The 27359-nt window shown below is 48.0% G+C and overlaps 1 protein-coding gene across 1 annotated transcript; it reads left to right on the plus strand.

Annotated features, from left to right (window-relative positions):
• Positions 1-2408: 2408 nt before the first annotated feature.
• CPN2 (carboxypeptidase N subunit 2) lies at positions 2409-9353 on the plus strand. Its single transcript, XM_049775975.1, has 3 exons — positions 2409-2472; positions 5945-5974; positions 7608-9353. Exon 3 carries the CDS (start codon positions 7608-7610, stop codon positions 9246-9248), a length of 1641 nt encoding a protein of 546 aa, XP_049631932.1. The 5' UTR covers positions 2409-2472; positions 5945-5974; the 3' UTR covers positions 9249-9353.
• Positions 9354-27359: the final 18006 nt, after the last annotated feature.

Here is a 27359-nt window from a genome sequence, read left to right on the forward strand (position 1 = left end):
TCAGAGAGGCACTGAAGCTGACTCAGCATTGATTTAAGGTGCACTTGCTTGCTGACACACGAGGTTTGACAGGAGGGCTACTGCACACTTTTGGACTCTTTCCAGACATGGCACCAAGCTTAGTGGGGCTCAGGTACTCAGAAGACTGATTGGGGGCAACTTCCCCCAACAATTCCTTGGATTCTGGGTCCCTAGGAGCAGAGCTGCTGGTGCAGGTTCTAAACTTAAGAGAGGGGACAGTCTGCTGTCCCTCTGTCCCAAAGTTCTGCCTGAGAAGGCAGCTTCCAAACATACATACATCCAGGGCTCTTTTAGTTCTGAATCTCTTATGGGGCCAGTGGTCACTGGTATATTCCCTGTGTCTTACAAACTACCCCCTCAATGACTGGGGACACAGTCTTCTCGACTGACCCTAATTCCTAATGCAGGCCACTATGACAAGTTTATAGCATTTTGAAAAATGGGAAAAAGAGGGACGGTCCTTTTCTCATCTCCCAGAAGATTGCTATAGGGTTGACTACAGATCTGCCCCTCCACAGGCACACACATGTCCAAGTATCCTTCCCACTGGAGTTAGATGCGCATGCTCATATATGAATACAAGTGCTATGTGCATGTATGCGCACATACCTGAACACAAATGCATATGTTTATGTGAACACACACACAAGTACATATGTACATCCCAGCATCTGCCACACTGGTTCCATAGACTCACACACAGAAATCTATAGACACAAAATCATTTGTGTGAGGACCAATTGCTCGGAGACCCAGTATTCAGAGATGAATAAGAGAAACTAGTAACATCTCTTATTCATGTGAAGTGGGGACAGTCAGACAATCTGTCTTCGCAGGATATGACCTGAAGAGCCAGTGCAGAGGACACTCTGGATTGTACAGAGCCTCTCCCTAGGCATGGCCCTCGCCACTCACCATTCTTTGATCTGCCATCCTGCCCTTGCCAGCTGGTGATGCAGAGGTAAAATTGGCATATGGTCCTTTGCTTACACCAGGGGTGGTGAACAAGTTCGACACAAAGAGGCAAAATTTTAAACTGTGAGAGTCAGAGAGCCACACCACGCAGTGACCTGCCAAAACAGACAAGCACTCACACAAAAGCATCTAATTTTAACAATAATCTATTAAACACATATTGCATTTTGCCATTTTGAGTGAGGGTCAAAATCCTGTTCGCCACCCCTGGCTCACACTCTCACATCATCACTGTCTGGTGTGTTTGTAATGTCCACTGAAAAGGCTTCGTTATTGGGCTAGGGAGTTAGCTAAAGAGGCAGAGCACTTGAGCCTTACATGTGAGAGGTTCTGGGTTCAATTCTTGGCACTTAAAACAAGCAAAGAAACTTCTGACTGGGGGGATAGTTCAAAGGACTGAAGGCTTAAGGCCCAAAGTTCAATTCCTGGCTTATAATGACACCACTTTGGCATGGCGAGTTATGGCCTGGTAACCCACAAGCAAACTTTAATAGTATGCAATGAATTATTTTTTAATTAATTTTTTTGTCTTTGGGTTACACCCAGTGGTTCCAGGACTTACTATTGTTTCTGCACTCAGGGATCACCATTACAGGACTCAGGGGACTCCATGAAATGCCAAGGATTGATTGTTTGCCATCTGAAGGGAAGCGCTTTACCTGCTGTACTACCTCTTCAGTCCCACAGCATACAAGTTTAAAAGAATCAAAGTATTCCAGGCATTAAAAATAATTTTAGCTTGTTAATCTAGATAATTCCTTCACCCCTCACTCTTAACATGTAGGTACTCTCTCTCATACGCACACACACATACACACACAACACACACACACCCCTTATTCAGTACCCCTGGTTGAACATTGCCAGAGTCACAAAAATGATTCCCTCTGGAGCATTTCTGCTCTTGGAGAACACTGAGAAACATGTTTGGCTTCAAAATTCACCTCACCTTGACTTAAAAAAAAAAAAAAAAGAAAAGAAAATGGGCTCATTCAAGAAGCAAATACAACAAAACATAGAACTCATCACCCTCCCAGAATTTCCCATTGTGGAGAGGGCGAAGCAGAGGGCCTGCTGGCGGCTGAGTTCTACCTCCAGAGTTAGCCTGGCCTCTTATGTGGGTGTGTGTGTATGTGATCCTTCCCCCCAGAACATCCTAACCCCAGAAAAAACTCCTGGGAACTGTCTAGACTAGAGCTTCATAAATGTCTTTAGAGTACCAGGTGCCAGGTCCAAACTACCTCTTGTGGGAGGTAAACAGCAGGGGAACAGTTGTGGGTATTTTGTAATCAAGGTCTTGGCTCCATTTCTTTCGTCCTGTCCTGTGACCCCAGTGACATTCCGGGAAATCTGCAGCCATGAACGGGGAGGAACCACCCCGGAACTTTGGTCACTCTTGGGGCTGAGCTCAGCTTCCTCCCGGAACACAAAGCCTTCTACCCACTGGGACAGGTCACCCCCACACACATCCTCAAGGTAAGTGTCTTGGATTCCTAGGGCTCTGGGTCTGGAAGAGGTAGAAGTAATCTCACCTGGGGTCCTGAATGGTGCCTCCAGCTCAGGGGGAGGAGACAGGAGATCTGTTAGTTCCCTGAGGAACAATCCTGAGGGAAGAGCAGGGTTGTGGGTTGAGACCCAACACTGTTTGAGGTGGGTTTGAGAGAAATGGGAGCTGGCACTGCACTGAGAGTCTCGTTATAGTGGCAGGGGTAGCGGGAGACTGACCACATGCCCAGAGCCTGGCCTAGATTGTGCTTGCCAACCTAGCATCTCCTAAGTGGCTCTCATTTTGTCCCCAAAAGCATCTGATTTAGCTGGTAATGTGTAAGTTTTTCAGCTGAGTGCAGGTAATGAGGCTTTTGTCTTACACATGACTGACCTGATGTCAATCCCTGGCACCTCATATGATTTCCTGATGACAGAGCCAGGAGTGACCTCTGAGCACAGACCTAGAAGTGATCCCTGAACAAACCCAGGAGTGATCCCTGAGCACAACTGAGGCACAGATACCAAATCTATATATTCAGTCACGGTAGGAGTAAAACATGTTTGCAGCTACTTTCTACTGAGAGTGAGGCTTCTTGACACATGGGTCATATTTTCTAGCCATTTTAGCAACTGTCCACCAGTAGAGACCAACCACACTCTAATCATCGGGGGGTGTGTGTGTGTGTGATAGAATCATTCATTATTTTATTAAGGTCCCATAGGTTGCAGTACTAGTGAACTTGAATCGTATGGCATGGGTTTTGATCCTGCAAGGACACTTATGGAATGGGATCCCTTTAGCCAGAGCCTGCAAAGAGGGCCAGACTCTTGCCTTAGGACTGTGCCACCCAGATTAGAAGGAAGACCCAAGCCCCTGGCTTCGAGAGCCTCACATGTGATCTATTTCCACTGGCACACAGGACAACTGGTATGTCTGTATCCAGCCTTGGGCAGATGTGCCCCAGGGTTACACAGACGGTAGGTACTGCCAACCACAACAGAGAGCAGAGTGGGTCTGTTTCATAGAGGGCTGACAAATTGGTGAGATTCATGCAGGGGCAGGCATGGAAGGCTTCCTAGGGAAAGTGGGACTAGCACTGAGCCAAGTGGGAGGGTAGAGTGGCAGGAAAAGGAACCAGTGGAAGGGACTGTGTCAGAAAGGGCTGGGGGTTTAAAGAAAGAACTGAGAGAGCAAAGTCATAGAAAAGCAGACAGGGCAAACAGTTTTCCTTACATGCAGTGAACCCAGATTCAATCCCCATCACCCCATATGGTCCCTTGAGCACCACCAGGAGTGATCCCTGAGATCAGAGTCAGGAATAAATCCTGAGCACAGTCAGGTGTGATCCAAAAGCGAAATAAAACAAAACAAGGGATGTATTGAGTTCAGAGGTAGCTTAATGGTGTTTTGCATGCCAGGAGATCTGGGTTCAATTTCAGCATCCCATGGTCCTCTGGGCATTGCTGGTAGTAACCCTGAATACAGAACTGAAGCAACCCCTTCCTTGAGACCAATGGATGTGCCCCCCCCCCAACATAACACAAACAAAATGTAAAGGAGGGGACAGAAAGAAAGGACTGTCCATGTTACTTACCATATAGTTTAGAACTATAGCAGACTGCTAAAACCTATTTTAGCAGATAAAGAGTTCTTATAGGCACTTGCTGACCTGGTTCAATGCCCAGTACTGAATCTAGTTTCCTTCATCATGCCAAGAGTAATCCACAAGCACAGAGCTGGGAGTAAGCCTTAGCACATCTGTGTGTGGCTCCCAAACAAAATAAATTAATAAAAATATTTTAACATTCTTATAAATATAGTGCCTGTTGAGGCTGGAGTGATAGTGCAGTGGTAGGGCATTTGCCTTGCATGCTGCTGACCCAGGACAGATCTGGGTTCTATCCTCGACATCCCATATGGTCCCCTAAGCCAGGAGTGATTTCTGAGCACAGGGCCAGGTGTAACCCCTGAGCATCACTGGGTGTGGTCCAAAAACAAAAACCAAAAAGTGCCTGTTTATTACTTTTAAAATACAGAGGCTACATGGTTAAGCAAAAGAAAAATGTTTTTGTCACCCAAGTTTTACCGTTTTCACAACAGTCACTGTACAAATATTTAGTGTGTAATCAGTCGTGTTCTGTCGACCAATAAACATCCTGGCTTTCAGGATGGAAACCTAACATTTGGAGACTTCTTTCATCCTATAGTTCATTCCAGTATTACACTGTTCACTTATTTCCAAGTAGTCATATGATACTGAAAACATACTCTCATTTTAAAGACAGAAGAGAACATTTTCATGAGACTTTGCTAGCAAGATTTCACCAACACCTCACCTTGGACATTGAGGCTATTTCTGTTATATGATCTGAGCCTTCTTCCGTGATATATTCTCCCTAGCTGCACATTTGACACCAAATGTGTGAACTGAACATCACAAATCATTTTCACTTCTCCATGGGAAGACACCAACTGGGCTTCCACCAAGGGGGCTCCATTCAGACACCACATCCACCGAACTGGCCATGTGGATGAAGGGTTTAGTTCCTCAAGATGGTGGCTTTCAACTTCAGACAGTGGCTTCCAGTAAGCCCACACTTTTGTCCAATTTGACTATAGCCTATAGGCTTGATTATTTGCAGTAACAGTTCATAGAACCCAGGAAAGCACACTTGTTATTACTGGCCCATTGTTCAGGAGAGGAGAAGGAGGCAAAAGACTGTACCAAGGGCAAGTTCCCAACTCGGAAACTGTACCCCATGAGCCTCAGGGAGCTCTATCGTCCTGGCCTGAGAATCCAGATACTACCTCACCCTCACTCACCTTCTTGGAGGCTCCATCCCACAGACAGGCTCCATCACATTATACTTGAGGTTATACTCCCTCCAACTGGGAGATAGTACTGAGCGTCACAGCACAACAGTCACACATCTGGAGCCTCTGGTGTCTCATAGAGGGGCACTCGCTGTCTAAGGGCCACATGGAAAGGGTCTTATACTCAGGAAGAGCCTTAGCTCAATGCCCCCACTCAGGAAATCCCAGGGGTATGAGGAGCTGAGTTCAGAGAGCCCAGGTAAAGACTATGAGTACCTCTCTGATTAACTCATAGAGATCCCTCCATGCCAATATCTTTTTATTTTCTTTTCAAATTAAAAGAAATAAGTTGAGATTCTGTGATTTTATTTTATTTTATTTTTTTTGTTTTGGGGAGTATCTGGGTCACACCTAGTGGTGCTCAGGGGTTACTGTCTTTGCACTCAGAAATTGCTCCTGGCAGCTCTGGGGGACCTCATGGGACACTGGGAACCGAACCTGGGTCCATCTGAGGTTGGCCAAATGCAAGACAAATGCCTTATTGCTGTACCATTGCTCCAGTCTGATTCTGTATTTTAAAATTAAATTTTATTTTGGATTTATTTTATTTATTATTTAATTTAATTTAATTAATTTTATTTCCAGGACCTTCTTGAGAGTTCTTCCTAAGAAAAGGTAAATGCAAAACAATAAACTGCCCACAAAACTAGGATTATGATATTTAAGAACCCTCCCTCCTTCCCTCCCTTCCTTTATCCTACCTTCTTCCCTCCTTCCTTTTACCCCTTCTTCCCTCAGTTATTCCCTCCCTTCCTTGCTTCTTTCCTTCTTCCCTCCCTTCTTCCCGCCCTTCTGCTTTTCTGTCTTGTTCCTATTGTCTCCCTCTTGTTCTCCTGCTGCTCTTACCTTTTCCCCTCTCCTCTCTCTTCCTACCCTTCTTTGTATAAAGTCAATTTTTTGTTGTTGTAGTTTCAAATAACCTTTTCTATAAGGAACCAAGTGGCTTACAACCCTTACCGGTAATTAACATAGCTTGATAATTGCTCACTCCACGTTAGATCCTGATCTAAAAACTCTATTTATATTTACTCATCTAATCCTCCTGATGACCTAATGTGCAGGCACTGTTATTATTCACATTTTACAGATAAGAAAATGGAGGCACAGACAGATGAAGTGGCACTATCAAGGTCGCATAGCTAGGATATGAAGAAGCTGGGAGATGAGCGCTGGGCCTTGAGCCAAGCAAACCTTGAAAATGGTGGCATAGATGGACCGGGCCAGTGGCTGTTCAACTCAGCTGCCTTTGCCAATAGGAATGTGAACCCAGTGCCCTAAATTACCCAGAAGCTTGCTCTTCTGAACTGTCATTTCAGGCTTTCTATGTCAGCTAATGCTTCCTACCTAAGACTGCACAATAATCAAAACACTCGTCTAAGCTATGTCACCAACTTGTGACTCAGGGTGCAAACTGGTATTGAAGATAAATTAGTATTTTGGTCTGGAGTGATAGTACAGTGAGTAGGATTGTGTAAATCATGTGTGTCTTGCACACAACTCACCCAGATTCAGTCTCAGACATCTCATATGGTCGGTTCCCTGAACTCTGCTAAAAGTGATTTCTGAGCCAAGCGCTAGAAGGAAGCCCCAAGCACCACCAGGTGTGCCACTCCTAAATTAGAATTTAGGTCCAGGGATGTGACTGAGCAATAGAGCACTTGCCTTGCTTGTGTGATGCCCTGGTTTCACCCTTGAAATCTTTAGTGAACTGGTTTCCTTCCATTACCTCTATCCAAAATTTATGGGGTTGGAGAGATATTACAAGGATAAAAGCACTTACTTTGCATCTACCTGCCTTCATTTGGCTCCTGGGACTGCATGAGGTTCCCTGAGCCAAACCCCACCAGAAGTAACCTAAGCACAGAGTCAGAAGTAAGCGCTGATCACCTCAAGGTATGGCCCTCAGAGTAAAGCAAACTAACATATATATATATATATATATATATATATATATATATATATATATGTATATATATGTATGCATATATGTTTGTTTCTCTATGTACATATATATATATATATATATATATATATATATATATATATATATATATATATATATATATATATATATATATATATATATATATATATATATATATATATATATATATATATATGGACACACAGAAACTGCTGCATTCTGAGTTTCCTCTGAGCCCCTTCCTTCCTTCCTGTTTCCTGGATGCCTGTTCTGGTCCCCTGACAACTCTGCTTCTTTTTTCCCCTTCTCTCTGGCATGTAAAAGATGTTGCCTGAAGCCTGGCTGCCCTGGGCCTGCCTCCTTCTCCTGGCCTTGCCCTCCGAGCCCTGCCCCACCGGCTGTGACTGCTTCAACCGCCAGGTCTTCTGTGCCGACGAGGCTCTGACAGCCATCCCACCCACCTTCCCACCCTACACCACTGATGTCATCTTCGTGGAGACCTCCTTTAGCACTGTGCCCACCAGGTCCTTCAGCGGCAACCCCTACCTGGCCAAGGTGGTCTTCCTCAACACCCAGCTCTCTCATCTCGGGCCCGATGCCTTTGGGGAGCTGCCCCTGTTGAAGGACCTGGAGATCTCGGGCAATTCCTTCTTCAACCTCAGCGCTGCCCCCTTCTCCAGCCTGAACTCACTGGTCAAGTTCACCCTCACCTTCAACTCGCTGCAGACACTGCCTGAAGACCTTTTCCATCAGATGGAAGCCCTGGAGGCCCTCTATCTGCAGGGCAACCAGCTCCAAACTCTGCCCACCCATCTCTTTCAGCCCCTGGCGCGGCTCAAGACCCTCAATCTGGCTCAAAACCTTCTGATGCAGCTTCCAGGGGAGCTGTTCATGCCCCTGGGCAGCCTCCAGAGCCTGCAGCTGAGCCATAATTTGCTGAGCAGGCTGCCCCAGGGTGCCTTCAGCCAGCTGGGCAGCCTTCGTGAGCTCTTCCTGGACAGCAATGGGCTCTCCGAGCTGCCTTCTGGGCTCTTTGCTCAGCTCCTGAGCCTAGAGAGACTGTGGCTGCATCACAATGCCCTAAGTCATATTCTGCCCTCCACCTTCTCCTCTCTTGCCAACCTCACCCACCTAAGCCTACTGGACAACAAACTGCAGACACTGCCAGAGGGGCTCTTTGCCCACTCCCCGCACCTCGTGGCCCTGTCCTTGTCCCACAACCAGTTGCAGAACATCCCCCCGGGAGCCTTTGCCAACCTGTCTAATCTTACCTCCCTCACACTCTCATACAATGCCCTCACCCACCTCCCCGCCACCGTCTTCTCAGATCTGACAGAACTGACCAGGCTTTACCTGGGCAATAACAACCTCACAGCCTTGCACCCCACTCTCTTCCGGAATCTGTCCAAGTTGGAGCTGCTCAGCCTGTCCAAGAACCACCTGACCACGCTCCCCGAAGGCATCTTGGACAACAACTACAACCTGCTCAACCTGGTCCTACATGGGAACCCCTGGCAGTGCGACTGCCACCTGACCTACCTCTTCAGATGGCTACAGCAATTCAGTGACCGGATCCTCAACCTCCAGACTTTCTGTGCCGGCCCTGCCTACCTCAAGGGCCAGCTGGTTCCTGACCTGAACAAAGAGCAGCTGCTGTGCCCTGTTACCCGGGACCGGTTAGGCTTTCAGGCCCCAGGGCCAGATGACATGGAGGTGGGGGACGGCTGGGATCAGGTGGCTGCAGAAAGGGCCACCCAGAGCAGCTGTACTTACAGCAATCCCGATGGCACCATGGTTCTGGGCTGCGACAAGGTGCAATGCCGCTGGCTGAGTATGCACCTGTCCGCCCGTGAGGGGGCCACCCCAGGATTGCCCTACAATGCTAGTCGGGTGTGGGATTTGATGTCAGCCTGCGGTAATATGAGGGTCACCGTGTCTATTGAGGCCCGGGCAGGGGGACCCTAGTGCATGGCAAATAGCCTGGAGCTGGGCAGACAGCTTTGGGGAATCTGATGGTACAAAAAGGGGTGGGGTGGGTAGGAAAAGCATGCTGGAGAACTTGGGATGTGAGGTACATAACAACACCTCTGAGCAGGAGGAGGAGGAGAGCCTTCATCAGCTCATCTTCTTTTCCTCCTCTGTCTGCACTGCTCCCAACCCTGGGTCTGACGTGAGGAGATGAAACACCCCATTCTTCCACTTTGCAAAGCACTAATGAAGGGGTCACCATGGGCTGGGGGGTTTCCTACCTGGTCAGCCCATACTCTCCCAATCTCATCACTCCCCCACCCAAATTCCAGGCCATAGGGACCCTCCCACCTCCATTCTTACATTCTCTACCCTCTTTGGACCTAGTTCAAAAGCCAAAGGAGTGTTTCTATTTCTCTTCCTGGGAAATTTATTCAAGTGTATACAAAGATTTAAAAAAAAAAAAGTGGGTGTCAGAATAGAGGTGATTAGGAAAGCTGTGCCTGGGTCTGATTGTGGGGTGGGAGACTCAGTACTGGTGGTCCAGGAAACCGAAGCAATGGCCTTCCCTCCTGGGTTATGCACACAGTATTTGAGGGGAAGGGACAGGTCTACTGGCTATTTCTTGTGTGAGCACCCCCCCCAGCCCCTGAAGGAGAAAGTGGCTCTGTAGGGCAAGGGGCTGAGACAGAGGCTCACGAGGAGAAAGCCCAGTGTGGAAGAGAGAGGAAGGAAAAATTCGTGGGCAGACCCAATGTGTCCCTTTGGTTCTTTCTTCTAGGCCTCTGCACCTTATTCTCCTCTCTGACTGTCAGGGTTCCCCTTTCCTCCCTTTCTTCCTCCCTTGTTCCTGCTGGCCTCCCTGGCTTGGTCCTGCTGCTACTTCATCAGGCAGCTCCCATTTGCCCCTGGGTGTGAAGCCACCTGGACAGACTAACCCCAAACCCTCTCCCTTGAGTCTCTGCCCATTCCTATGTCTCCCACCAATTTCTCAGGCAGATATTGCTAAGTCCACAGATGGTAAAAGCCCCAGGTCAGCTGGGCAGAGGGTGCTTATACATATCACAGTCCGTAGTCCTTTCTGACCTACTTTCTCCTTGGAAACAGAATGCAGGAGTGAAGGTAGGAGAAGGAGGAGTTAGGCATAGCAACCCCCATCAGGCCTTTTTTTGGGTCATGCTGGTGTCTAGGACACAAACACAATAAGGGGTTCAGTGCTGGGAATTTAAGGGAGCAGGAGGTTCAGGCAAAGCTCAGGGAGGCTCCTTTGATGCTGGGTTTCATGGGGACAGGAGCAGAGCAGAGTGCTGCAGGAGAGGAGGGTGAGGAAAAAGTTGGCAGAGGGTCAGGCGGTCAGTTGTGTCAAGGCTATGGCATCTGGTGGGGGCTGGGGAGAGATCAGGCTGCAGAACCATCTGGAGCCAGGTTCTGTGAGGTCCTAATGGATGGAGGAGGGTGTGAGAATACTTATGAAGGATGCCCTGTGTTCAGAAGGTCCTGTGCAGGCTATGTTGTGTGCAGACAGATGGCTCACGAAGATGTCCAGGCACAGAGCAATTCCCTTCTACCCCTCTGGATGAGCAACCAGATCAACAACAGTAGATTAGTAAAAGAAGTTGTATTTGTTAATGTGAGGGCCATGCCTGGTGGTGTTAGCAATGGAACCTTGGGCTCCTGCTGCCTCTGAGCTCTCTCCCTGCTCCGACAAGAGCAAATGGACAGAGAAAGAGTCTCTAGAGAGAGAACCATGTGAGTGTAGATCCTAAAGCCAATGGGACCCAATGCGGGGCTTGATTCTGCTCTAAGGAATGGGCAGGGGCTGAGACTCCCAGGGAAAAAGAAAGGTCACAGGATGGGGGGGAGGGTACCTTGTGTGACCAAGGCCAAGTGCTCTGTAATTTTAGGTTGGTCCTGGCTTCCTCAGTAGAAAATTTCTAATTCTGGGTCAGCTGCATGTAAGGCAAACACCCTGCCTGCTGTGCTATGTCTCTGTCCCAAGTGTGTTACGTTCATGCCTGATGGGCAATAAAGCAGGTCAACAGACTTGCCAAGGGAATTGACTCTCCCAATTCTAGGAATTAAGGCACTTACTTGCCTTGCACTCTGCAGACTCCAGTTCAATTTCCTGCACCACATAGGGTCCACCAAGCCTCACCAGGAGTGGCCCCTGAGCATAAAGCCAGGAGTAAGCCCAAGCACTGCTAAGCGTGCCCCCAAACTAGAAAATGGAGCATTGATTCTTGCTGTCATTCCAACTTCCTTTCTTCTAGGAGGAAGGGAGTACTGGGGGGGGGGGGGTACTTGTGAGCCTTCAAGGCCTGAACCTACCACAGCTCAGGGGTCCCCCAGTGGGTTCCCAAATGCACACCTCAGGGAGGCCTCAGCTTTTCAGGGAATAATACCAAGTCTTACCTGTGGGAGATAGACCATGAAACCTGGGTCTTCTATAGAAATACACAAGCAGTCTCCCCATCCGGTGGCAGCTCATGAGAATCAGCCACCAGCATATGTGCTCAGAGTCAAGCACTACTAGAGGTGGTCCCTGTAAAAAGACCAAAATTACAGAATTACTGAAGCACAAAGTCAGATGCTACAAGTCTCACTTGGTACTCACTGGGTCAGCCTTGCTGACTCAGGTTGGATCCCCAGCATCCCTTACAGTTTCCTGAGCACCACGAGGGAGTGATCCCTGAGTGCAGAGCCAGGAGTATTTCCTGAGCACCTCCATAAATGGCCTAAAATTAATAGCAATAACAAAATAAACAAGCTTGCTTCTGCCAGGAGAGGACCTGGAACTGAGGAGCCAGGGAGCTCTTGAGGACACACAGCTGCTGTGAGGACAAGCCAGAGACAGTGTTGGTGATGGATGGGCTGGCATTGGGTGCAGGAAACCTGGACTTACTCTCCTGGGGCAGAAGGTAGGAGAGCCAAGTCTTTAGTCAAAATGAGGGCAGGTGTGCAGGAAACAGGAACAAGGTGCCAGCTACAGACCAGGCAATTCTATAGTCACAAAACAAAATGTGCATGGTATTTGGGGGGCTGGGACGGGTGAGTGGGTGGGGCACATCTGGCCATGCTCAGGGCTTACTTTTGGTTCTATACTCAAGAATTACTCCTGGCATTGCTCAGGGGACCATATGGAATGCTTGGAAGCAAATCTGAGTCAGCTTCGTGTAAGGCAAACAGCCTGCCTGTTTTTGTCTTTGTCCCAAGTGTGTTATGTACTTGCCTGATGGACAATAAAGCAGATCAGCAGACTTGCCAAGGGAATTGACTCTCCCAAACGCATTTGGTTCTGCTCATCAGAGCATTTTGGGTTAAGGATAATCTTGGCCAGAGGGTTAGCACAGGAGAGAAAGGTACTTGCGACTGCACTGGGTATAAAATGAAAGTCATTTTGCTTGTCTTTGAGTCACTCCCAGCAGTGCTCAGGGGTTACTCCTTGCTCTTCCTTCAGGAATTACTCTTTGGTGATCAATCATATGGGATGCCAGGGCTAGAACAGGTAGACAGAATGCAAGGCAAGCACTGTACTGTATCTCCAACCCCAAGGCAAGCATCCTAACCCCTGTACTATCTATCCCTCTGATCTCAGTAGTTTTTGTAAATAAAACTTTCATTGATTCACACTGGTGTCCTACACTTTCTGTATTTCTGGGGGTATGGTGGGTCATCTGGATGATCACAGCCCTTCCACTCACCACCAGGCTTTTGACTTGGTTGCAGGACCAGAGTGACCAGGCCACACTTTTCCTAAGCCTTCCCACGCTCCACTCTGATATCTGCTAGAGTTGGAGAGTTCAAGTCTTTGCTTGCTATTCTCCCCACTGGTTATGTATGCAGGAAATAAACCATTCAGATCTGATTTTTCATTTCCTGACATTTTGCTGAGCATCATGTCACAAAAGTTAAGATTTCATCATTAAAAAAAAAAAAGCCAAGCAGCTACTCATTGTCTGTATCTGACAGTTTTTCCGTGTGATCATCGAAGAGAAATTTAGACGGATTCCACATAAATCATAATGTTAGGAGCAGATGTGCAGATGTGTCTTTGAAGAACAAGGTATTCTCTAGCATTCACATTCATTCTCAGGAATAGTATTGCTGTGTGAGAGTTTGGGATAGTTCCCTGGGCAAAGCAGCTTAGGTTTTTAGAAAATAAAGTATATAAATGAGCAGCAAACTTATGCCCGGGAAAGAATAGAATAAAACACTTCTTTTAAATGTATAGGACAACACAGGCAAAATAGAGTAAGAGATTATCATTACTTTCTACTTTAATGACCCTGGATGGTTGGCTACATGAACACCCCCCTTCACCCCGCCTCTGCTCTTAACGCACCCGCTGAATTTTGATGTACTGACTTTTTCCTGTCTCAACTTAAACAATAGCTCATGTGCTGGGAACTAGGGTGGGGTTTTTTTTCGTATTAAGTAAATGGTCAGCTTGTGAGCTCATTGATGGCTGCCCAGTTAACCTTGAAGCATGGACAGTCTGTTAGACTCCTTATGGATCTGTTTATCTCTTTCTCTGCGACCCCTGCTGGATGGAGGCTGAAGATGCCAAACCAATTGACAGGACAAATTGAGGGATCACATGAGATTTCCATTTTAGGTTTTACCATTTTCTAGTGAGGTACCACTTTGCATTCACTGTGTTTTCTCCCACTTAGTCATCTCCAGTCTTTTGGACCCAGGAGGTGATGGATCATTGAACACGTTTGGAAGAAGTAAGAAGCAGGATGGGGCTGGAGAGAGAACACAGCAGTAGGGCATTTGCCTTGCACGCCGCCACCACAGGACAGACAGTGGTTCGAATCCCGGCATCCCATATGGTCCCCCGTGCCTGCCAGGAACGATTTCTAAGTGTAAAACCAGGAGTAACTCCTGAGCGCTGCTGGGTGTGACCCCAAAACCTAAATAAATAAATAAATAAATGAATAAATAAATAAATAAATAAAAAGATGATTGAGGCTACCTTCCTGCAGGAGGAGGTTGGCTCCATCTGGGGCATCTCCTTCTGGCTGTGGGCCTCTTGTCCAGCCACCCGGACTGTCCCATATGATTCCCTGCCACTGGCCTGTGATGTGACTGTGGAACACCTCCTGACACGCATGGCTGTGGGGTTCTCATTCAGAGGGTTTATTAAGGGCCAGCAGAGTGCTTTTGAAGGGCATTCATGTACCCCAAATCATGGCATGGCAACTTCTCAAAAAATATCTCTACTTATTTCTAGATGCATGTGGGTGAGTGTGGGAGAAGCATCCCACTGCGTGGGTATCAACCTTGTTGTGTGGATCCCCTTTTAAACTCTGCCAAGGTATTAAAGTTGTTATTTGTGGAGCCAGAGCTACAGCACAGTGGGTAAGGTGTTTGCCTTGCACACGGCCCACCAGGGTTCGATCCTTGGCATCCCATATGGTCTCCCGAGCTGACAGGAGTGATTCCTGAACTCAGAACCAGGAGTAACCCCTGAGAATCTGTGGTTGTGGCCCCCAAACAAACAAAATCCCAAACTAAAAACAAACAAACAAAAAGCTGTTTATCAGAAAGATGCTTTGGGGAGGACTGAAATGCCAATGCTAAGTAGAGTTTGCAGAAGTAGGTCTAAGTAGAATTTGCAAAAGTAGGTGGCAGTGCCGAAGATGAGAGAGTGGGGCCTAACGCAAGTGCCATCTCGAACTGTTCGTCGCGCTGTTACAGTTGCCCAATCAATATCTTACCTCAGGAACACCTCAATTTCACACCCACTTGCTGAGGATCTGAGCCAGGGTCTTGGCGCGTCCCCTGGTGGCTCAAGGAAGAACAGCTTTCCTCCCCCAATGTCGCAGCTCCAGCAGTTACACTCAGGGTCGCCAGAGGGCCCCACGAAACAGTCTCCACTGACCCTGCGGCCTAGTGCATGTCTCTGCTGCTGTCTTGTAAAATGAACGCAGTTCTCTGGGTGCTGGTGCCCCAGGGGCGACCAAATTTCCCTTCACGCCACTGCTCCCCCTTGGCTGCTAGACTTGCTGGGGTGTTGGGTCTGTCCTGGCCAGGTTGCATGTGCTACCAGGACATCCCTGCACCAGAATGCATTTGCCAGAACATGCCAGGGCACCTCCCATTAGCCTCAATCAGGCTCAAGTGTTTCTTGGTCAAGATGGATTTCACAGAAATTCCTGTTTCTCTTCATGGAGGATGGGCCTACTGCCAAGTTGGATGAAATGAGAGATGCACATTCATGTCTGGACATCCCAGCTGAGGCGCTGAAGGGTGCTTGAGAGTTTTAGAACTCTTGAGACCCAGACTGCTTTGCCAAGGGCAAGCAAAAGTCCAGCCTTGAGGGTGAGCCGGGTCAGATGTGACTGTTTCATCACTTGGAGGAAGGAACTGTTCTTGAATGATACTGGTTTTGTTTTTGTTTTCCTTTGCTTTGGGACCACAGTTGAGAGTACTCAGGATATACTCCTGGTTTTGTGCTCAGGGATCACTTGTGACAGTGCTTGGGGAGCCAAGGATGGTTGGCCGCATGCAAGGAAAGTATACTCTTTACAGTCTTCCGTATTGGCATGTCTTTCCAGCCTGCTGACCTTTATATGTTTGGGGGTGGGAGGAAGATAGGGAGGGAGAGGGGGGGAGAGAGGGGGGGGGAGAGAGAGAGAGACACCACTTCCCTCTTTAGATACTTTGTCCAGATATGATGTTGGTCTGAGACACTAAAAGGAGAAACACAAATTGCATAGTTGTTGGGGATCCAGGAGACCCTCAGATCCCAAGAGCCCCCAAAACAAACAGACCAAAGGCATGCGAGTGCCTTGAAGCTGCTAAGAAGAAGGCTGTGGGTTCTAAAATTTCAAGGAAGGAAAGCAGTGGCCAGAGATTGAATGATGAGCAAACAAATATGGACTAAGACAGACTAGTCTCTGATCTGAAAAGTTATCACAGACATTAGCTCTTGACCAAACTTTTCTTATGATTCTTATGGGGGTCATTCTCTGTAGCATTCACTGGGACTACTTTCAGCTCGGTGTTCAAGGGTTGTTCAGGGGACTATGCGGAGCCAGATATGGAATCTGAGTCTCCTGTGTGTAAAGTGTGTGCTCAGCCCTTTGAGTTGCCTCCCTGATTTCTTTTCCGAAGTTTCCCCAGCTATTAAGGGAGAGCTGACAGCAAAGTCTGCCGGGCCCCTCTTGCCTTCAGTTCACATTGCTAAAACCCAAAGTGTGTATTTCAGGGTTACCTGTCTGGCCCCCACAACAGCTTCACATTTCCAATCTTTGTGGAACAAGTCAGAATGTCCTCTGGGACTGCTTGACTGACAGAAAGTCTCCTGAGCAATGAGTGTTCCAACACACACCACTGCCACCTCTCTGCAGCCAACCTCGGACTGTCCTGTCAGCCCCCCTAAGAGTCCCATTCTCCAACCACCCAGGGGCTGTGCCCGAGACCCCACTGTGCCAGTCTTTGTGTTCAGTTAAAGACACTCTCACCTCTCTCCTGGCATTCCTCCCAGCATTCAAGTGGGGGTGTTCATACCCATAGTGTTAGCACTGAGCCTGCAGCCTGCCCCCACTTGAGCTTCAGAACTTTCCCAGCAATGAGCACTTCCCCTGTAAGTAGGCTGATCGCCACTCCCCACCCCTGCACCCGAAGGAAACTTCCTTCCGTTTCCACAAGTCCTGGGGAGGGCTCAAAGCCAAGTTCTTCCTCCTTCCTGCTCTCGTATTCCAAGCAAGTTCCATCCCAACCCCCAAATCAACTCTTTCTTGTCATCTCTGGTAAGACTTCAATTTTGGAGGACCCAGAGATGGCTCCCTGGCTAAAGTGCCTGCCTTGCAAGCATGAAGTCCTGAGTTGAACCCTTGGTACTGCCTGCATGAGCTGAGTGGGATCCTGGCAGCTCTGCCAGCTACCATCCCCAGTGCTACAGGTGATGGTGTGAGTTTTTAAGTTGTGTGAGCATCCTGAAGTAGGGCTCCCATGGTCCCCGTGTGTTACCCCATCCCCATTCTTTATGTAACCTTACCTAAAAGGAAGACCCTCCCATTTCTGGGAGAGGTCTTGGGGAGGTTACAAAAGGTTTGGCCTGAGGGGCAAAAGAGAGATCTGCATCGATGGAGGTTGCAGAAAGGGCAGGAGGAGAGATGGCTGAAAAAAGCTAAGTTGCAAGGCAAGCTGAGGATAGCATGCGTAAATGGTCATGATATAGGCCACACATGTTGGCCAGGGCAAATAAAGATGTTATCTCCTGAAGAAGCCTGCCTGTGAGTGGATTTTCTCTTCGCTGCCACCCTGAACCTGTAGACCCACCAGCTGGTAGGGGTTGGAGACACATGGTGCTGGAACAGCAGAGAAAGGTCCCTCCATTCATCCCATCACCATCCAGCTCCATCCTAAGGACCTTTTTTTTTTTTTTTTTTTTTTTTTTGGTTTTTGGGCCACACCCGTTTGACGCTCAGGGGTTACTCCTGGCTATGAGCTCAGAAATCGCCCCTGGCTTGGGGAGACCATATGGGACGCCGGGGGATCGAACCGCGGTCCGTCCTACGCTAGCGCTTGTAAGGCAGACACCTTACCTCTAGCGCCACCTTCCCGGCCCCATGGACCTTTTTATTATTTTATACTACACCCATGTACAAGCCTTAAGACTCAAGGAGGCGGGGGGGGGGGGGAGAAAAAAAAAAGACTCAAGGAGTGTGACCTCTCCCAGCAAATGTGTGATCTGCACCATCAAGTGTGAGGATGACCCCTGCTCACTAAAGCACTGACAGAGGGGAGGAGAGGGGGACACTGATAAAGAAACATCTTGGAGGAAAAGAGGTTGAATACTCCAAGACAGGGAGGCAAGAGCCTCCATTCAATATCAGCCCTATTGGTCTAACAAATAGAGCAACAATAAACAAATGGGACTACATCAAACTAAAGTTTCTGCACAGCCAAGGAAGTGAAGACAATAAAATAAAATCCAAGAGAGAGCATATGCTAGCCATTTGTCTTTCTATCCAAGATATATAAAGTACTTATAGAACTTCATGAGAAAGAGGGGGCCGGAGTGATAGCACAGTAGTAGGGCATTTGTCTTGCAAGCAACTGACCCAGGACAGACGCGGGTTTGATCCTCCAGCATCCCATATGGCCCCATGAGCCTGCCAGGAGCGATTTCTGAGCACAGAGCCAGGAGTAACCCCTGAGCATCATCAGGTGTGCCCCCCCCAAAAAAAAACCAAATCAAACAAACAAAAAGAACTGTATGAAAGAGAAACCCACCCAAAGCTGTCTGAAAATGGGGTAGGGGGAGAGATGAATAGAAATTTCCTTAAAGAAGACAGAAACGGCCAAAATACTTATGAAAAAAAATGCTACCACTTATCTTCAGAAAATGCAAGTCAAAACAGCAATGAGATCTCACTTCATACCAGAGAGTCTGACACACCCCACAAAGAACGAGAACAAAATGTTGGCCTGGATGTGGGGAAAAAGCATCTCTCATTTATTGATGGGAGTGTCGACTGGTTCAGCATTTTTGGAAAACAATATGGACATTCCTAAAAAAAATAATCTCAGGATTTGAATTGAGTTCCCATATAACTCAGCAACTCCAGTGCTTGGTATCTATCCCAACAGAAAAAAGAAAATCGATTCAGAAAAGACATTTGCACTCCTTTGTTCATCGCAGTGCTATTCACAATCATCGAAAATCTATAAACAGCTCAGTGTCCAGAGCAGTCAGCATCTTTGAAATGTCAAATCCCCGTGCTTGGACCTGCTTTTCAGAGCACAGGAGACAGACCAGACACTCAGCTCCTTGATTGTCTCCCAGGCCTTACCACACCCAGCTGAAGGCTGAGATGTGGGGAGGCTATGAATCAGCACCCCGCTATGCTTTGTTCCTGTGTCTGCACCTGAAGCCTGGCTCTGCGGTGACCTTGATCAGCTGTCCATGAATCACGGAGCCCAGAGGCCTGCTCTGCACACCCTACCACCGGGGCACCCTTCCCCGGGGCACGGGCAAGTAGCTTGAGAAATTCTGGCAAGAACCCTGAAGTCAATACGGACACATCCTCCTCCTGTCCATGAGGTGGCGCCAGTGTCCTCTCAGTTGAGGAACTGGCCCTCCGGGTTAGATTTAGGGGTTGGAGGTGGAGATTTGTGCTAATAATCCCTGGGTTGGTTCTAGTTTTGCTCTGAAATCTGTGTGTAAGCCACCATTGGCGGGTGTCTGATCTTGTTTTGACGTTGGTGAAGCTGTCAAACTTGACAAATCTCCTTCCTGAGTCTGAAACTGATCTCTCAAATTGGCATGTCGTAATCACGAGCAGTCAAACGAGGCTGTCAGGTGGGTCTTAAATCCATGCACAGTCCTCACCCCCAAAACATGCCCCTACTCAACTGAAATACAGGGACTTGTTCTTACAGTGTTACCAATCAACCAACCTCTCGGCTCTCCACCTGAGAACTCTAAACTAGAGGAAGGAAGGGTTTCCCATGAATTCAAACTATGCTCATAGCACTTCGAGGAAAGCTGGTTAAAGCCTTTGCTCTAAGGCTCCTTTACTAAGAGTTTGCTCACTTTTTTTTCCCCTTGGTTTTTGACTTTTGGGCCACACCTGATGACTCTCAGGGCTTACTCCTGGCTAAATCGCTTCTGGCTTGGGGGACCATATGGGATGCTGGGGGATCGACTGCTGTCTATCCTAGGCTAGCATAGGCAAGGCAGACAGATGCCTTACTGCTTGTGCCACTGCTCTGGCCCCAGAGTTTGCTCACTTTTATCTGAGACACAAATTCATCGCATCTAGTTCCAGACTTGGGTATATGAAAGACAAAAGTCATAAATGCAGAGGTGTGTGTGTGTGTGTGTGTGTGTGTGTGTGTGTGTGTGTATGGGAGTCTGGCTAGAGATTCACTGACAACAAAGAGATTAGTTTTTTAATAAAAACAAACCCATGGGGTTGAAAAAAAATAGTACGGAGGGATGGGTTCTTGCCTTGTTTGGACTGACCTGGGTTCGATCTCTAGCACCTCATATAGTCTTCTAAGCACGGCCAAGAGTGATTCCTGAGTACAGAATCAGAAGTAATCCCTGAGCACAGCCAGGTGTGGACCCCAAACAACAATAACAGCAACAACAGCAGCAACAACAGGCAAAATCAGGGTTGACCTTATGGTTCAGTAGTCAAGTCCATACCTTGTATGAGACCTGGGTTCAATCCAGGTAAAAGAAAGTGAAAGAATTAAGGAAAAAAAGAGAAACTATGAGGGTTAAAGAAAGGAAAAGAAATAAAGAGAAAGAAAGGAAAGAAAAAGGAGAGAGTGCTTCCTGGATAGAGGTAGCTGACAGCCACACTGGTTCAGATCTGGAAGCAAAAGCTGAGGGAGAAAATGGTGATTCTAAGCAGTCTGGGAAATTGTGAGAGGAATTGGTGGGGTCTGCCTTGTGTGCACCCCACACAGACAAGGGCTTTGATATAGTCTAATTACAGGTAACCCAGGGAGCAAATATCAGTGGGACTGTGGTGTCCTGCATCTGTGCCTCTGTTGCTTGTCTCCAAGCTTTGAATCTAGACATGTACAACTGATGCCCTGTTATAAGATGGTTGGCTAAATGACATATTTGTCTGGTGCTAAGGTGGAATCTGACCATCATTTTGCGGATGTGAGTTCAATCATAAGGTTCAGGGGGAACCTTGCATACAGCCAGCCTGAGTTTAATCTCTGGCATTTTATGTGCACCCCTGAGGCCTACTAGGAGTGTTCCCTGAGCACAGAACCAGGAGAAAGCCCTAAGCACTGCTGGGTATGTCCCCAAACCAAAAACACTACTCCCAAATAAAGAGCAACAAGAAAACTCTCCAAACCAAAAATAAGTATCTAGAAGGGAGATGTTGTGCATGCCTTGGGTGAGAGGTGTGTGTTTGACAAGGTGAGTGTTTTTAGGGTGTTTTATTCTGACTTAAAGGAAAAGAAAAAGTGATGACCACTTGAAACCAGAATAAAAGGAGAGTGCAGGGTTGAGCCCCAGTGTATTTTGGTCTTCTCCTCCTCATGTTGCAGGGAGCAGCCCAAAGAGAATCAGCCTTTGACACAACCTTGGCTGGGGTCCCCCTGCCTCCTCTCTGTCCAACCAGGCCCTTGTGGCTGTAGTCCCAAAAAACCTCTTGGGAAGGGGTGGCATTGGGAGAAATGAGGGCTTTACCTCCCAACCCTGGGAATCCATAAAACATATCAGCAGGGCACAAACCCCTCTCCCGGCTGGCTCACTGGTGCTTGGGAAGGGACTCTGCACCCCAGAGCATGTTTGGGGCTTGGGTCAAGTCACTGCGGAAGCCTGAGTGCCAAGTAGTCATTAGGGGAGATTGATGGGGAGGGAGTGTGTGGTGGGGAGGCCCGGGGCCAGCCTGCTGCAGTTTCATTGCTGTTATTTATGGCCTGGCCAGGCGGCAGAGACCCGGCTGACAGCTTGCTATAAGCTGACCGGGTTGGCGGGCAGCCTGCGGTCTCAGCCTCCCATTCCTCAACAGGCAGACGGGCAGCCACCGAGACAGAGACCAGATGTGTTAGGTGTGTGAAGAAGGCTCCAGGATGGACACCAGACCTGGAACTCTTCATGCAGAGGCATGTGTTTGCACATTTGTATAGGTGAGATCGTGTGTGTGTGTGTGTGTGTGTGTGTGTGTGTGTGTGTGTGTGTGCCTCAGAAGCCCCAGGTTTAGTCCTATTTAATTTTTCTAGCTAATTTCTAGCAGATTACGGGGGTCTAGAAATGTCTCGGGCTCTATGTCTTGGGCTCTAGGGCCTCCCCTGGAGTCATATCTGGTTTATTTGGGAGAGGGAGGGGGCCACCCTGGCAGTGCTCAGGAATTATTCTTGACTCTGTGCTCAGGGATCACTTCTGGCTGGGCTCAGAGAACCAGGTAGGATCTTGAGGATTGAACCCGACTGTGTGCAAGGCAAGTACCCACTGTACTATCTCTTTAAGCCTTATAGTCATATGTTTGTGGATAAATCAGTCCCCAGGCCCTGTGGGTCTACCCAGAGTATTATATCAATGCACTTCAGCTGACCGTGGCCAGAGTGAGGTGAAGGATAGAGAACCATGCAGGCAGAAATTGTGAGCCGAGCTGGTGGGACCACTCCTAGTCTAAAGTCCTGCTTTGTGGGCCTAGAGAGACAGGGCAGCTATTGAGGCACATGCTTTGCAAGTGGTTGACTTGGATTAAATCCCTGGTATACCTATGCTCCTCTGAGTCCCACCAGAAGTGATCTCTGAGCACAGAGCCAGAAGTAGGCCTTGAACACTGCAAGGTTTGCCCCACAAACTAATACTAATAATAAAAGATAAAAATCCCACATCCCTGCAAAGTTGGCCTTGATCTGTATCGAGATAGAGAGAGTGACCAAAGTTATCAGCTGGAAAGGTATCAGGGATGGAACCTCCTCATCTTTCAGAAGAAGGTGCCAGGCAGGGCAGAGCAGGGGTGTGATCTGATTTAGGCTTCGGTGACTGTGGTTGGGTCCTTGGTGACTATGGTTGGGGCTGTGGTGATTATGTTGGGGTTGTGGTGATTTTGATTGAGCTGTGGTGACTGTGGTTGAGTTATGTTGACTGTGCTTGGTTTGCTGTGATCATGGTTGGGGATGTGGTGACTATGGTTGGGGTTGTACTGACTGTGGTTGGTCCAGTCCACTGGCCTTGTGGGTTTCTGGTGACCAGAAAGGCAGAGGACCCCAGGAAGGAGAAAACTTGCTTGATACTTGAGGACATTCTCTAGTCTTATAATTCTCTGGGCTGCTAACCAGGTTGTTTGGGGAGGCCCCTTATACTTAGAAGCTGAAAGGCTCTTGTTTCCTTTCCTTGCTCACATCAGTTTCCTTCATAACCTCCCCCCTGAAGAGCTCAGGATTCCAGTGGCCAGTGCAAGAAACCTGAGTGGTTTGCAGCCACTGCTGGCACCAACAGTTCATTCATTACAGTTAGGAAGAAGGAAGGGAGGAAGGGAGGGAGGGAGGGAGAGAGAAAGAGAGAGAGAGAGAAAGAGAGAGAGAGAGAGACAGACAGACAGACAGAGACAGAGACAGAGACAGAGAGACACACAGAGAGAGACAGAGAGAGACTCGGTCCCCCCAGGTGATTCCCAGCGGAGGGACGGGGTGGGGTGAGGTGGAGCAGGAGGGCGGATTCAAGTTTCACATTCGTGTTTCAACATCTTGAGTCAAGTTGAGAAAAGAAAAACCAAAAGGGGCATTTCTGTTGTTGATTCTGAGCCTCAACACCTGCCCAGTGGGGGAAATTTCAGGAAAGTTCGTGTCCTGTGTCTCTGCAGCTACCTTGCTCTCTTTCACCACCCCCCCTTTTTTTTTCTTTTCGGTATTTGGGCCACACCCAGCAGTACTCAGGCTCTACTCCTGGCTCTGTGCTCAGGAATCGCTCCTGGTAGGCTCAGAGAACCAAATGGGGTGCTGAGAGCAAACACAGGTCAGCTGCATGCAAGGCAAATTAATTACTCACTGTGCTATCAATTTTTCTTTCTTTCTTTCTTTCTTTCTTTCTTTCTTTCTTTCTTTCTTTCTTTCTTTCTTTCTTTCTTTCTTTCTTTCTTTCTTTCTTTCTTTCTTTCTTTCTTTCTTTCTTTCTTTCTTTCTTTCTTTCTTTCTTTCTTTCTTTCTTTCTTTCTTTCTTTCTTTCTTTCTTTCTTTCTTTCTTTCTTTCTTTCTTTCTTTCTTTCTTTCTTTCTTTCTTTCTTTCTTTCTTTCTTTCTTTCTTTCTCCCTTTCTTTCTTCTTTCTTTCAGAAATCACTCCTGCCAGACTCAGGGCACCATATGGGATACTGGGGATCAAACCTGGGTTGGCAGTGTGTAAGGCAAACACCCTCCCTACTGTGCTATTGCTCTGTTCCCCACTAGCAATCTGTTTGACCTTCTTGTTTTTTCTTTATGGGGGTCTTCTAAACTGGTGCTCAGAAGGTCCAAGCCTCCAGGATGTTCCCACCAGCTCCAGGACCTAGTAGAATCTCTGGCACATTTTCAAACAAGCAAATTCACTATCAGATTTTCCAATTTAGTCCCCAAGCTGCTCCCCTGGATTTTGGCCATCCTCCTCACATCCCAGCTCCCACTGCACCCCACACTAGCAGTCATTCCCCACATCCCATACTACCCCCCGCCCTTTCTGCATCAGGCCCTCCTACCTGGACCCTCTCTCCTTTTCCTTTGTAAAAATCTCTTGATTCTTGAGCTACCACAGCAGAGACTCCATCCTGGGAGTTGAAACCCCTTGCTCCCACTTCTGCCCACTAGGCCCCCCCCAACCCCCTGTGCCTGTTTCTCTAAGAGCCCTGCACCTCAATGACTTCTGGGTAGTGCTCAATGGGTGCTGGCTGGCTGGAAAGTGCAAAGTGGAATCCATTGGGCTCCCATCTGTCCTTGGTCAGGCCCCACCTTGCCTTCAACCCCCCTTCAACCACTCCCTTCTGGCAAAAACAATCCACAGTCCTGGAGTGCTTCCCCGCCCCTAACACCATTGTGGTGACATTCTCACAGGTCAGGTTAATGTTTAATTTCAGTTTCTTTGTTTTCTGTGAAGCTGATAACAGGGCGGTGTAGCTGGGAATGTGGAAGAGGAAAAGGAAGATAAACACAGGCCCCACTGCTGGCGCTTCACAGTTACAAACCAGTCATTGCCCAAGGTGAAGGGAAGACAGGGAGAAGTGTGGCCTGCTGAAGCAGAAATGTCATGATCCTACATGGGCCACTCCTAGAAGAGTTCCATGCACACCGTCACATGAAGAATGGATGCTCCAAAGGTCCAGTCTTCCAGAACTCCCATCAACACCACTTTCTTGTATCTCTGATGCTCCTGGTGGTCCCTGGCCAGAGGCCAAAATCAAACCCCACAATTTGCTCCCCATTCTCGGGGGTCCTCTGCAGCCTCTTTTTTTCAACCAGTCTCATGCCTGAAGATCCTAGAAAAGCCTAAGGTGGGCATGTGTGTCTCGCTTTTGAACTTGAAAACTTGGTTTAAAAAAATATTTTCACGAGTCATTGGAGAGGTAGCATAGCAGCAAGAGTGTTGGCCTTGAAAGTGGCTGACCCTGATTCTATCCCCAGCACTATAGATGGTCCTCTGAGCACTGCTAGGAGCATGGAGCAAGAAGTTAGTCTTGAGCTCATCCAATGTAGCTCCAAGTCAAGACAACAACAACAAAACCAAACAAAGAAACTAAAAACAAACAAACAAAAAACCCATTTTAAAAAACAAGACCCAACACCTTTAAAAAATCATGCCCCATTTTGGGAGCATGCCCAGTGGTATTCAGGGAATACTCCTGATTCTGAGCTCAGGAATCCCTCCTGGGAGTGTTTGGGGGGGGGGGGGCACATCGAATACAGGGATCAAACCCCAGTAGACTGTGTGCCAGGCAAACTCCTTACCCACTGTCCTACTACTGTATTACTACTGTGCCCACTAGACTTCTCTGTTAATTGTATTATTCTGACCCCAACAGACCCCATTTTGTCTTATCTCCCCACTCTTTCCCTCGGGACACCCTAGCTCTATTATCCATGTCTACACCACCCATTTTTTTCTGTCCATCAATTTTAAATCATTATAGTGTGCACATGGGAGAAATATCCCAGCACTTGTCACTTCCTTTCTGACTTATTTTGCTTCCCCAGCACCCCTTGAGTTCCTTCACTTTGCTGCAGATGGCAGGCAGGCTTTCATCTTTGCTCAACTGCTAAGTAGGATTCTAGTGTCAAAATGTTTCGCTTTGCTCACCTCCATAATTTAGGAACTGCAAGGAATGCTGCAGAAACCACTAGCTCGGCCTCTCTTTTAGTGTTCATGGTTTTCCGTTTTTGAGATGCACGTTCGGAAGTGGACCTGCTGGCTTCACTAGTGCTTCCCCCAAAGAGCTGCGCTAATTTTCATTCCTACCAGCAGTGCAGAGGCCTCCTCCCTCCACACTCTCTAACCCCTGCTCCTAGGCCACTGTTGTTCACTCTCTACGGTCAGGAAAGCCCAGTGGTGAGGTCTTTGATGTCCAAACACAGCAGGAAAGGGTTTCCACCTTAGGTCCCTTTCCCTCTGTTGTGACAGTCACACCACCTCCAGGAAACCCTCTCAAATTCTCTGGGGCATGGCTGTGCCCTCTCCAGTCTCCACCAGTCCTCAAATGCCTCCTTGTCCCACCTGCAGTCTCATGAAATCTCACATTTGATGACATCTGTGTTATTTCCGTGGTCTCCTGTTTCCTCCATCTCTACTCCACTGACTGGCCTTATAGGAGTTTCCTGCCCAAAGGATAGAAACCAGCCTGAGCCCCAACTGAGCAGGGAGAGGCCCCTTTGCAGATAGGAAACTCACAGTGGGAAGGAAGATTTGGCCCTGGTGCTTACCAGCTAGCCTAGACCACTGACTTCTTTCCCCTGAGTAATGCAGAAGAATTATCACAAACCCCAAATGGATGAGTTTCAGCACTTGGGGTCAGTGATTATCATTCTACTCTCTGTTCATTCATTCGTCTGTTCTTCTGGATTCATCTTTCACACTTTGTGTCCACTGCCTTCACCGAGGCCCTAAGTCTCTGCCCTGTGTCCAGCCTGTGTCTTCACTGAAGTGTCTGAAGTGTCTGATGAGGGGGGTTTTTATGGATGAACATGGCATGAGAACTCACAGGGCTACATGGCAGGAGGGAGGGGATTTCTGTGAACGACGTTTGATGGATCCAGGATACCTGATCACTCTGGAAATCAGAGCCCAGGGATGTGGAACAAGTTCCTTCTTCCTCTGGCCTTCGCCTTCCCCAGCAACAGATCTGAAAATCTGCAACGCTCCTCTTTGGAGCCAGAAAGTTTTCTTTCTTTTTTGGCAGGATGTTTAATCTCTTTTGCTCCTCTTCCTCTCTTTTTGTTTCTGTGATGAGCAGAGTTCATCCTCTCTGCTCAACCAGGGATTAATAAGGATGCCATCAAGGATCACAAGGAAGGACAATGCAGCTGGGATAGAGCTCTGAGCCTCATGTATGCATTTTGGCTACTTATGCCCAAACTCTGATGCACTAATTTAGGGGAGAAGCTAAAGAGGCTTTGCAAGCACCTCACAAACCCAGCCAGTGGTGAAG

The sequence above is a fragment of the Suncus etruscus genome, chromosome 6 (assembly GCF_024139225.1).
Source record: "Suncus etruscus isolate mSunEtr1 chromosome 6, mSunEtr1.pri.cur, whole genome shotgun sequence".
Lineage (NCBI taxonomy): Eukaryota > Metazoa > Chordata > Mammalia > Eulipotyphla > Soricidae > Suncus > Suncus etruscus.

Bases quoted from the DNA above. Each gene is read 5' to 3' on its own strand.
- CPN2 (XM_049775975.1), top strand. From the start codon at position 7,608: ATGTTGCCTGAAGCCTGGCTGCCCTGGGCCTGCCTCCTTCTCCTGGCC.